The sequence below is a fragment of the Cariama cristata genome, unplaced genomic scaffold (assembly GCF_000690535.1).
Source record: "Cariama cristata isolate BGI_N322 unplaced genomic scaffold, ASM69053v1 scaffold16917, whole genome shotgun sequence".
Taxonomy (NCBI): domain Eukaryota; kingdom Metazoa; phylum Chordata; class Aves; order Cariamiformes; family Cariamidae; genus Cariama; species Cariama cristata.
Window position 1 is genome coordinate 1 of NW_009625127.1, and position 11650 is coordinate 11650.

The window sequence follows — 11650 nt, forward strand, 5'->3', positions numbered from 1 at the left end:
TTTAAAAATTGGATTAAATGATTGGCTTAACCATTTATCTAACATGATCATTGAATTTTGCTGTACTTGTTGGCTATCTGACCTAGACAGTAGAAAGGAAATTCAATTTTATTGGGACTGATAAAAAGAGTAGAATTAGAAGGTGTATAATATCAGAGTAGAATGTTAACCCTCTATTTCACCAGACCTTCACATTCGTGTTTGCTAGCTTTGCTTTTATCGTAGTTTCCTGATTAAACATATCCATGTATAGTACAGTATAAAAGTCCCAGGCTGTGCAGTAGAATTTTGAATATAAATTGTTTCTTACTTTGATGGCTCTTTTTACAACTGTAAGAACTGAAGATTTAGGACCAAACGTTATGCAGATGTTTAGCTTATGTTTAGACTTTCCACCACAGTTACTGGGTACCATATTGCTCACTTTCAGAAGTATAGCTTTCAAGTTTGTGTTAAAAATAAATCTAGATTTTGGGGGCTTATCTTCACTATATTTTTGGTTCAACATAGAATCTGAGAGGTTTTCTTTTGCAAGCAGATCTGTCTAATGCTAGTTAAGTGGTGAATTAAGTTTTATCTTAACCTTCATCTAAGGTTAAATCTGAAGTACTGCTGATAATTGAAGCTCGCAACTTTAGCTGTGCTGCTAATAGCAATATTCTATTCCATTCTATTCAATTCTAATCTGTTCCATTCCATTCTAGATGTATTCTAGGGAAATCCTTTTTCTGAAGCATTTTGTAGATGACTGGTCTCACGAGAGTCATTCAAGGGGAATTAACTCAACTGTTAATAATGTAAAGATAGTGCACTCAAGAAAATCCTTGAAACAGTTACACAGCAGATTCAGAAAGGAAGACATTGTGCATACGTGGTGAATTACGTGGTTGCATAATCACAAAATACATAGGCCAGTTGCACATTAGTGTTTATTATGCAAAACAAAAAAATAGGATCTGATCTTAAAAGTTTCTGATGTGCAATCTTTTATTTATTTTTACTGTTAGAACTTCATGAGTAATTGCAATTCCATACAAAGCTGCACATTCTTGAGTAAGCTTTACAAGAAAATACAATAGTGTTCATCTGAACTAGCGCATTTTGCTCCATGGATGCCTCCACATTCCCTTTCCCTCTGTAATATACAAAGGGACGCAGGATATCTAATTCTTAAGAACTTGTATAAGCATATCCCATAGTTCTGACTAAATACATCTTTGTGTACTCAGTAGTTAAATACAATTTTTCATCCTGAAGGTTCCCATTTTCTTACAATGTCTAAACAACTCCAATTCTCTCTCTTTCAGTCTGCATTAAGAGTTTATAGGGTGCCTATCAAGACATCCGAGGGCTCTGATTCCCAATTGGGCAAAGCCCAGCTTCAGCTGGGTTCTCCTCCCAGCTGCCCACACCTCTCTTGGTACAGAGACATCTGAGCTTCTTAGGAATCAACTACTGAATGGCCACATCTTACAGCTCAGCATTTATGGCAATCTGATGCTGGTGATGAGTTGTATTAAAATGCTGTTCCTGAATTGCAGTGATTCAGCAACTGATTCCCAAGTAGCTCAGCCATCTGGGCTGTTGGGGCACGAGGACATGCAGCTGGCAGCAATACCTTTGTCAGCCATTCCAAGCTACACTGTCTCCCATAAAGTGAAATTCAGATTCTCTACCCTGGTGAAGCCAGTGACAAACAGTACTGCTGCAGGGTGGTCTGAGATAAAGTGGCAGTGCAGTGACAAAATCACCTGTGCCTTGTTCACCACATGGATGTCCTATATTTGCCAGTGGATGAGGGGTCCCAGGAGACTATCTGTAAAGGAAAGCTTGTGTTTATAAAGCTTTTTATTTCTCAGCTCAGTTTTTCTGCATATTGCAAAGAAGTTTCTTTAAGCAGTTATATCCACTACAAAATCTAGGATATGTATCAGTGAAAAATTGTCATATATGGAACATAGCGAGTCTTCCATATATGGGACTTTGAGTGTATTTTGGTTACTGTTATTACAGGTGGATTTGATCATTCTGTTCTCTTTCAAACAAATTCATAGAATCATAGAATGGTTTGGTTTGAAGGGATCTTAAAGATCGTCTCATTCCAACCCCCCTGCCATGGGCAGGGACACCTTCCACCAGACCAGGTTGCTCAAAGCCCCATCCAGCCTGGCCTTGAACACTTCCAGGGAGGGGGCATCCACAACTTCTCTGGGCAACCTCTTCCAGTGCCTCACCACCCTCACAGGGAAGAATTTCTTCCTAATATCTAATCTGAATCTTCCCTTTTCCAGTTTAAAGCCATTGCCCCTTTTCCTGTCACTACATGCCCTTGTAAAAAGTCCCTCCCCAGCTTTCTTGTAGGCCCTCTTTAGGTACTGGAAGGCTGCTATGAGGTCTCCCTGGAGCCTTCTCTTCTCCAGGCTGAACAACCCCAACTCTCTCAGCCTGTCTTCATGGGAGAGGTTCTCCAGCCCTCTGATCATCTTTGTGGTCCTCCTCTGGACTCGCTCCAACAAGTCCATGTCCTCCTTGTGTTGGAGGCCCCAGAGCTGAAGGCACTACTGCAGGGGGATCTCAGGAGAGCAGAGTAGAGGGGGAGAATCCCCTCCCTCAACCTGCTGGTCATGCTTCTTCTGATGCAGCCCAGGTTGGCTTGCTGCGCTGCAAGCGCACATTGCTGGGTCATGTTGAGCTTCTTGTCAACCAAAACCCCCAAGGCCTTCTCCTCAGAGCTGCTCTCAATCCATTCTCCACCCAGCCTGTATTTGTGCTTGGCATTGCCCCAACTCAGGTGCAGGACCTTGCACTTGGTGTTGTTGAACTTCATGAGTTTTGTGTAGGCCCACCTCTCAAGCCTGTCCAGGTCCCTCTGGATGGCATCCCTTCCCTCCAGCGTGTTGACTGCACCACACAGCTTGGTTTCATTGGCAAACTTGCTGAGGGTGCAGTCAATCCCACGGTCCATGTCGCTGCCGAAGATGTTAAACAATGCTGGTCCCAATACTGACCCCTGAGGAACGCCACTCGTCACCAGTCCCCACTTGGACATCACGCTGTTGACTGCAACTCTGAGTGCAACCATCCAGCCAGCTGTTTATCCACAGGGTGGTCCATCCGTCAAATCCATGTCTCTCCAATTTAGGGGCAAGGATGTTGTGTGGGACAGAGTCAAATGCTTTGCACAGGTCCAGGTAGGTGACATCAGTTACTCTTCCCGTGTCCACCAATGCTGTCACAGAAGGCCACCAAATTTGGCAGGCACTCATTTGTTTGGTCTGAAACACAGTGTCTGGTCTGTTCTTAATGTTACTGCTCTGTTGTCCTTACGTGATTAGACATATCTGAGCTGATGAAGTAAGTGTCTAAAACCTCCTTAGTGGTAACAGTCTTCCTATGGATTCCTGACGACGAGAATGGTGGAATGAATTGATGCAGAAATGTGTTCACAACGTTTATCCAGGCAAATGAGAAATATTTTTGATGAAGCTTTGTAATTACATTCCTAACTTCCAACTTTGGTTTTAATCAGTGTCTTTGTACTCACCTTTCTGAGTAGACAAAATACTGACTTGTTTTATTTTACACTTCAGAATTGCCTTTGTAGCTTGGCGCTGTTATAAAATGAGCTCAGTGGTAAAAGTTTCATCCATCACTAGAACAGTATATACTCTTTTCACACTCTTGGAGTAATACATTGTATTTTCATCCTATTCTACATTTTGTGTTAAGAGAGGACAGCAAAAAGCAAAGTAATTTAATTTAATTTGATTTATAGGGAACAGTCTTTTACTAGACCTTATCCTAAATGAACCTTATATTACCTTATTTAACTGTATTGACCAAATGAAAGACATCCCTTCGTGGAAGAGAGAATATCAGCCCAGTGAGGTCCAGCTATCCCTGGAAATTGAAACCAAGTCTGTAATCACTTTTATATGATTTTAAAATTCCTTCTTAAAGGAAAATCTAAATTTTTACATAAACTCACTCTATGTAGATTTGGTGGAAATGGAAATCAGCCTGCTTTCAATCATGTTTACTTTATTGTCAATTTTTTTCATTGTGTAAGGTTTTCTTAAAGCCTAGCAGCTGAATATCCTATGGGGATGACAGCTACGGTAATTTTCTGTTTATAAATATTCATGATTTGAAAGCTATAGCATTAATTACATTCATTTACATATCCATCTGAACACACAAGTAAACTGCAAACTTTGTGAACACTTATTTAATAATATAAAACTGACATTTCCTTCAGAAAGAATTTGATTTTTAACATCCAGTGACATATTCATTAAGATTGATGTCTGAATGTAATGATTGGATTTTGATGAGAACTGTGTGGAACTTAGAAGAAAAAGAATAAACTTAAAACAGCTAAAAGCAAGCAGGTGTGCTATAGTAGGAGAAAATTTTTGTGGAATGAAGAACCAGTCCTGCTTCTAAGGCTTTTTGGGTTATTATTGTTGCATATGGCTTTTATTTACATGAATCAAAAGAAATATCTTGTATTTTAGAATTCATTTTTGTGGTTATTTTACTTTTATTGTGGTTTTTTTTTTAAGATAGGGAAATTCAGTGTTTTGAGAATAGTGAGAACATTCTTCAGATTTATTTTTTCTGTTTGCTCGTAAAGGCAATATATTTGATTTATGTTTTTTTATGCTGGTCCACATGTGCAGTTTATAATTTTGGTGCTACCTAGGATTTCTCTGTTCTCTGTTAAGCTATATTGTTGACGGACAAAAATGTCTTGTGGAAGGAAATGGTGGTAGCTGTCTCTTTTTCTTCTGTGGAAAAATTGTATAAAATATAATTCAAGTTTTTTTACAGGTGATGATCCATCTTAATTTCATAGGCTTTTGTCCTACATTGTGTACATGCAGTGTAACATAATATAGGCAGGTTTTTGCACATCCAGTGTAATACCAGCCCAAATAGAGCAGTTTACACTGAGGTACATGCTGTCTTTCTGTGGGTGTTCCACTTTTCAGAGCTTCAGTAAGCTGAACATAACTTAGTTAAGTAACCTTGGTGAGTTAGCTGTCACTGTGCATGTGATAATCTTTGTGAAGGATTCATAGTGTGCATCAGAGAAAAGCCTCTTGTAGCAGTCTGTGGTCTGTATACATTCCAGCTGTGCTGTCAGGAGCACATCTGCTAATGATACAGGGTGCTCTTAAGAAAAACAGGTTTGTGTTTGGGAGATGGGCTTTAGTATGTGCTTTAATATGGAATTTAACAGTTAATATCTTGGCCACTTACATAGCCCAGACAAGTTACACTGCATAATATAAGTTCTTCTCTAATGTGCTTCATTCCTTAGGCATAATGGAAGTTATATAGAATTTTTTTTTTCCTTCCTTAACATAAAGCTACTGATTTTTATCAGCTTCTTTATGTAATGTTTTAAAAGCCAACTCTTAGGCATCCTTGTTTTCCCATTCAGATTTTGAGGCTTTTCTTTTCTTTTCTTTTCTTTTCTTTTCTTTTGCACACACAGCAATCTTTTGGAGAGTTAAGCAGACCTATCTGGCTCCAGGTAGCTGAGTCAGCTTACAGGTTCACTTTGGGCTCAATTGCTGGAGGTGAGTAATGTTTCTGGTTTCAAGCTTGGGTTAGTTTAACACTGTCTTTGCCAGACTACTTGGTTTCACTAAGGTGCATTTCTTGGTTATACACATGAAGAACTGGAGGGGAGGAACCACTTTTGGTTGTACCATTCCCTTTCTTTCCTTATCTCTTCTGTTCTAGTATCCCTCCACAGTCCTCTGAAACTCCACTCCAGTAACGAATTTCCTTACTGGTAATTCAGATTGGTTTTCTTTGTTCTACACACCTTGTTTTATGTAATAGTGTAATCCATTCTCCTTGAGATGAAAATCATCATAATAATTGTATACTATACCAACAATGATGTTGCAGAAATAATACTCCAAATGGTTTCTTACAGCTGTTGGTGCTACTGCGGTATATCCCATAGACCTGGTGAAAACTCGTATGCAGAATCAACGCTCCTCTGGTTCAGTCGTAGGAGAGTTGATGTACAAAAACAGCTTTGACTGCTTTAAAAAGGTTTTGCGTTTTGAAGGCTTTTTTGGTCTTTACAGAGGTAAGTGAATAAAAATAGATATATCAAGTCGGGGATTTTCTGCCCCTTTGTTTTGTTTTGTTTTTTTTTATACCTCAACAGCTAGTTTCTTATGGGAAAACCAGGAAACTTGATACTGTGTACAATTTTGCTTCCATTTCATAGAGCTCAATATTTATCTTCCCTTGAGGACTGTTCATCATAAAAAACTACTGGGAAAAACTAGGCATGTTTTTGTTGTTACTGATTTGCTCCTTGCTGCTTAGGTTGTTTAAAGTCCTAATTTCTGGGGTGTCAGTGTTGTGGACATGATTGTTATCTCGCAAATTGAGGATTGTAACTTTTGGCTGGGGACAGACATCAGGAGCAGATTAGCATCTAAGGAATAAAAAGCCATTTTACTGCAAATATTTTTTTGTTAAGAGACAAAAGACAGTCATTTTGAAATGTACCTGTTAAACTGGATGCCAGATCTTATGCTTCATACTTTTGCAGGTAGTGGGACTTGTTTTATGATTTTATCCTGTGGACAAGAAATTGCATCCTGCTGTTTGTTGTATTGTGTTGCTCTATTTTACTTTAAAATATCAACAGTGGAACTCATGAAAGTTGTAATTTAAAAAAAGAAAAAAACCTCCTCTAAAATACAGATTAAGACTTCAAAGCAGCTTTTTACCAGTTTTATCAGACTGAAAGCTATCTTATATCTTGTTTTAGTTTAGGAGAAGATTCTGAAAGGGTTTTTATCATTACGTCAATAAGGTGACTTGCATAGAAGGTACATGCTAACCAGTCTTCTGAAATCAGTATTTAGCTGAATTCTTTATTTTTGAATGTCATTTCACATAACTTAATGAAGTTCACAATTTTCATAAGGATCAGTAAGGTATTTATTAATTGGCGCACTTTTCTTTTAGTTGGAGCAAAGACCCTCTCCTGTGATGGCCACAGCCTTTTTTTCTGCTTTACAGTGTGTTCTGTCAATGAAGACACTGGACAGTGTCCTTTAAGGACAGTATCTGAGAAGTTTTTGCATGTGAAAGTCTGTGGATTCTGGCTAAAGAGTTTTTTTGTAGTCTTGCAGGATTTTGCTATGCAAGTGAGTAGAGGGAGGAATATATCACTGAAAATGTTAATGAAATAGCTATAATCTCCATAAATTATGTCTTACTGGTAAATTGTGGGTTTGTTTTTTTTTTTTTGTTGATAGATCTTTCACAAAAGCAAATACTCCTTGAGTTACATTTATGAGACTATTTCTACAGTGCCATTCTACAGTATTGTTTTCTTTCTCTTCCTGCCTCCCCCCAGTCTGCATGGTTTTGCACAGCAGCTTCTAAAACTGATCATTTGTTATATTTATTTTTGTTTTGTAACCTTTCTCAAACACTTTGAAGTCAAGGATGATTCCATTGATGAGTTAAAAGCAATGCTTTACACTTGAGAAAAAATGTCCTTGTTTGAAAGAATGTCAGTTTCTTAAACTTTTTGATAGTCTAATAATTGTCTTTAAGATTATTTAGTGTAAGAAGTTCATGTATTTGTTTGAAAATATTGCATTTAATGGTCAACATGTTACTAAGATCTTGGACTCATAGAATTAGGTGGTCTGTGGAAGCAGATTAAACTAAACAACAGAAACATTTATGCAGTTGACTGTGGGTCTCTTACTGGGTTCTTATATTCCTGAGCTGGATTATCCTAATTGTATTGTAATATAATATTTACTGCAGCTTAAAAAATAGAACTGAATGCATAGTGGAAAGTTCATATTTAAAAAAAAAACCTTACAATTTTTGGTCAAGAAAATAATGACACTTTTGAATCCTGGCATCCAACTTCAGAACTAATGAAGTATTTTCTGAGGTCCCTCACTAGACTGTGCAGGGTCCTGGTTTCTCTGGCACACTGAAGGAGTGCGCCCAAGGAGTTCAGCTGCATAAAAGGGAGTTGAGGGGGGCGGGGGGGGGAATTGTCTTGTGGTGTTTTGTCTGGTAGTTTTGGGTTTTTAAAGCGTAGGCACTGCAGAGCTGGATTTTCTTTTCATGGTGGATCAGAGATTCAGGCTGGGAGGGCAGCATTTCCTTTTGTTATTGTCAACCTTTCTTTGTATTTAATAACTACCTTTCGTCAGCATAGTAAGTCTGTAAATCACACAGAAAATACTATGTTGGAAGAAAACACTACACTGCATATATTAACTGCTGCACTTTCTATTTAGGTACATTTGCTCGGGGCTTCCTTTTAAGGAAGTAGTATAAAAATTATGCAGGCTGAGTACTTTAGGAATTTGAACATTTTAAATTAATTTTTAACTATTATTCTTTTCACTTAATGGATAGTGGAAAGCTCCATCGATACAGATATAATTAGCATGGGATTTTTTTGTTAGTTAACTGGCAAACACTTTTGACAAACTGATGTTCCATAACCATGGAATAACATTAGGAAGTGACCACTTCTAATAAAAAGAAGTCTTTTAAGTTTTATAATCTATACATATGGATTTAAAAATAGTAGACGCTGTTATAGACTTGTATGTTAGGAAGTTAAGACTGCCATCTACTGATTTTTTTCTTAAACCTATTAGTTCCTAGAAAAGTGTGTGTGCTTTTGTCAAATGGCAGTTCTTTCTGATAGTAGCTATTTTCCAGGAGCAAGGGACTTTTCAAAATCTGTTTCTGTCCACTAATGCTTCCTCTTGCTGAGATAAAAAATACTTAATAGTAATAGGGTTTAAAGAAGTTCATGCTACCATGTTGGACTGAACAAGAGAAAATCCTTTATATCCTTAGTTGACTGGAGCCTTCAGAAAACTCAGGTTAGTGAGTCAGGTAGAAGTGAGTTGATAATTTATCATAGTCATGTGTGTATCTCACAATTACTCTCCTGTTTTAAAAAGTAATTGCAACCTTTATGGGGAAAATGATATTAAGGGGCTAAAAAAGTCAAATGAATTCTTACGTAGTAGACTTATCCAAGGTGCATGTTCAGTCTTTACTCTTTTTTTTCCTTCTGTACAGCAACAGCATCAGGCTTGGCTTGGTTGTGGAAGGCAGATCTGGTCACCCTTTTCATTACCATTTTCAACAGAAATCTTAATATAAAATTGTATTGGTATGAATATGCAGTGTTCTAGCAGCATCACATGTTTAAATGCCATCTACCTCAAAGGATATCCTATGTGCAGAAAGGCATTTCTGTAGAGCTCTTATAAAATGCTAGTTTCTCTACTAGGAAGATAATGTTGCCTTATGATGTCTTTGTTTCTATAGGCTTGTTACCACAGCTGATAGGTGTTGCTCCAGAAAAGGCTATTAAGCTAACTGTACGTATCTTTTTTTTTTTTTTCTGCCATCCTTTTGTTTGTTAACATACACAGGATTTAGTTCCTAAAATGTGTGAAAGATGACCGCTTACAAGCACTCTAATATATCTGTAACCATATGTACTTGATATATGTTAATAAGGAAGAAAAATAACTTAAAATTGTATGTAATGTATTGTATCTTTATTAGGTTAATGACTTTGTCAGAGACAAATTTACTAAGAAAGATGGTTCCATTCCACTCCCTGCAGAGATCCTTGCTGGAGGCTGTGTAAGTATCAGTCCTGTATTCCTAGGAAAAATTGATTCTCAGTCACGTGCAGTATAGTTGGAATGACAGTTAATGGGTGTGCTTTGTTGATTTGAACAGAACTATTCTTTTTTTCTCCGTCACAAGAACTAAAGAAAGTACTTTCTCTGTTTGGAAAGCTTTGCGTACTTCTGAGTTGAGTTCCCTTGGATTTACATGCTTGAACAACTTCTTTTGGCCCAGTTTCTAACTTTCAGTTCCAGCAGTAGTTTTATTCAGAAAAGGCTAGAGATGGTGCCTTTTCTCCCTTTCCATACTTTTGCTTGGGTTGGCGTTCATTGTTAATTTGGGAAGATACAGGTACTCCCTGAGAGTGGATTATAGAGATCATGTTTGAGTTTCCTAAGGGGGGGGGGGGCAGGGCGGGGCTAGAACAGTTTCAAACATCTATTTCTTGCTGAAGATTTTAAGAAGGAAAAGAAATACACTCTTCAACTTGCTGTATGTAATATTTTTCTGTGCATGAAAATGTGGAAAAACTGAGCGATGTAGTCTTACCTTTCAGGTAACAGGTATGAGTGGATTTTCTGTTTAAATAACTTCATATAAAATGTGACTACGTTGCTCCAGATGCTAACTACATCCATCATCTAAATACAGTTCAAAAACAAACTATGTTTTCATTGAGACTGAGGGCTGTAATTCAGTGGATCTTTTACCAATCTGTTAAGTGGTTTGAATATTGCTGATAGATTTCTTTTGGTTTTGCACATTGGCTAATTTCATTCGTGGGATTCCCCAGCAGTTGTTAACCCTATAAAATGTTTAAAGCTTGAGTTAAGTTTCTTTTGTAGCGGAGAACACTAATAACTTCCAGTTGAGTAGGCTGACAGGCTGGTATAAAACCTCCTCAGCTTACAACAAAACCTGGGGCAGAAAGGTTGTTGACCTCTGCAAACTTTTAATTCAAAGAAGCAGCCCTGAAGGGAGGCTGCTTATAGTTCTGGCTGATTGAATTTGGCAGCCTGGTACATGCTTGAGTCTTCACCTGTCAGAGTACAAAGTTTATTTTCTGAGAAATGTGAGAAAGCAGCTGTGATGTATAGCTAGCAAAAGACTAACCTTTTTCTGGAAAGCTCAATAACAGAGAAAGCACATACAGGTCATTTATAACAGAAGTTAATATAATTCATTAGTGTTTTTCTCTGTGTTGTGCTTAATAATTAAAATCAAACATCTGATAATCAGTTTTATTATTTTACATTCTTTTGTACTGAAATGTATAATATTAAACCCGAGCTACATTAGGGGCTTTTCCACTTCCTGATAGATACTCCTTTGTCAAAATAACTTTATTGTCTTACTGTCATGAACATGCAAAAATTGGGGAGAAACTTGAGTTTCAGATAAGCTTTCTGTGAAGCTGAGCAGATTTATGATCTGTCCAAACACAACCCAGACAGCTGACTGTCTTAGCTGATATTCTCATCTCCTTTTTCAAGATAAGTATTATCTCAGTCAATCTGGGAGAATTTTAAACAAAGTTGGCCTCTGTAGGAGAGGAGTTGGCCACAGTTTAGCAATCTCAGGGATGTTCATTTCTTTGTGACCTCCTCTGGATCATCTGATATCTTACCAGTTGATGACTTTTTTGTCTGTACTGCTGCTTAGTTCCACTTTAGCAATTTCGCTTCTTCGTAAATACCAGAATCTTTATTAGCAAGCCTATGAAGTTTATTCTAAAAGTCTGAAAGTATGAATTGACTAAAGCAGTGGCAAGTCTTTCTTTTTCTCATTCTCAGCCCTTTTCATCCTCATTGTGACAGCTCTTTTCTATGTTGACTTGCTTGGAAATAGTGTTGATCTTCGCACTTCTGGTGTTCACTGTGTACTGTTTTTCTACAAAATATTAAGAGACATAACCAACAGTTACATCCAAGAAAGTGCCACAAGTAAGCTTAGTCCATTTCTACGTGTAGGG

General features: G+C 37.6%; 1 protein-coding gene across 1 annotated transcript in view; it reads left to right on the forward strand.

Moving 5' to 3' along the window:
- Nucleotides 1–5503: 5503 nt before the first annotated feature.
- LOC104164226 (calcium-binding mitochondrial carrier protein Aralar1) overlaps nt 5504–11650 on the forward strand; it is a gene marked incomplete at its 5' end in the record, with an annotated part of 18652 nt that continues 12505 nt past the window's right edge. The window contains 4 exons of the mRNA XM_009703499.1: nt 5504–5588; nt 5954–6112; nt 9367–9419; nt 9610–9690. Coding sequence (XP_009701801.1) covers nt 5504–5588; nt 5954–6112; nt 9367–9419; nt 9610–9690 — 378 coding nt within the window. The remainder of the gene's footprint in view (nt 5589–5953; nt 6113–9366; nt 9420–9609; nt 9691–11650) is intronic.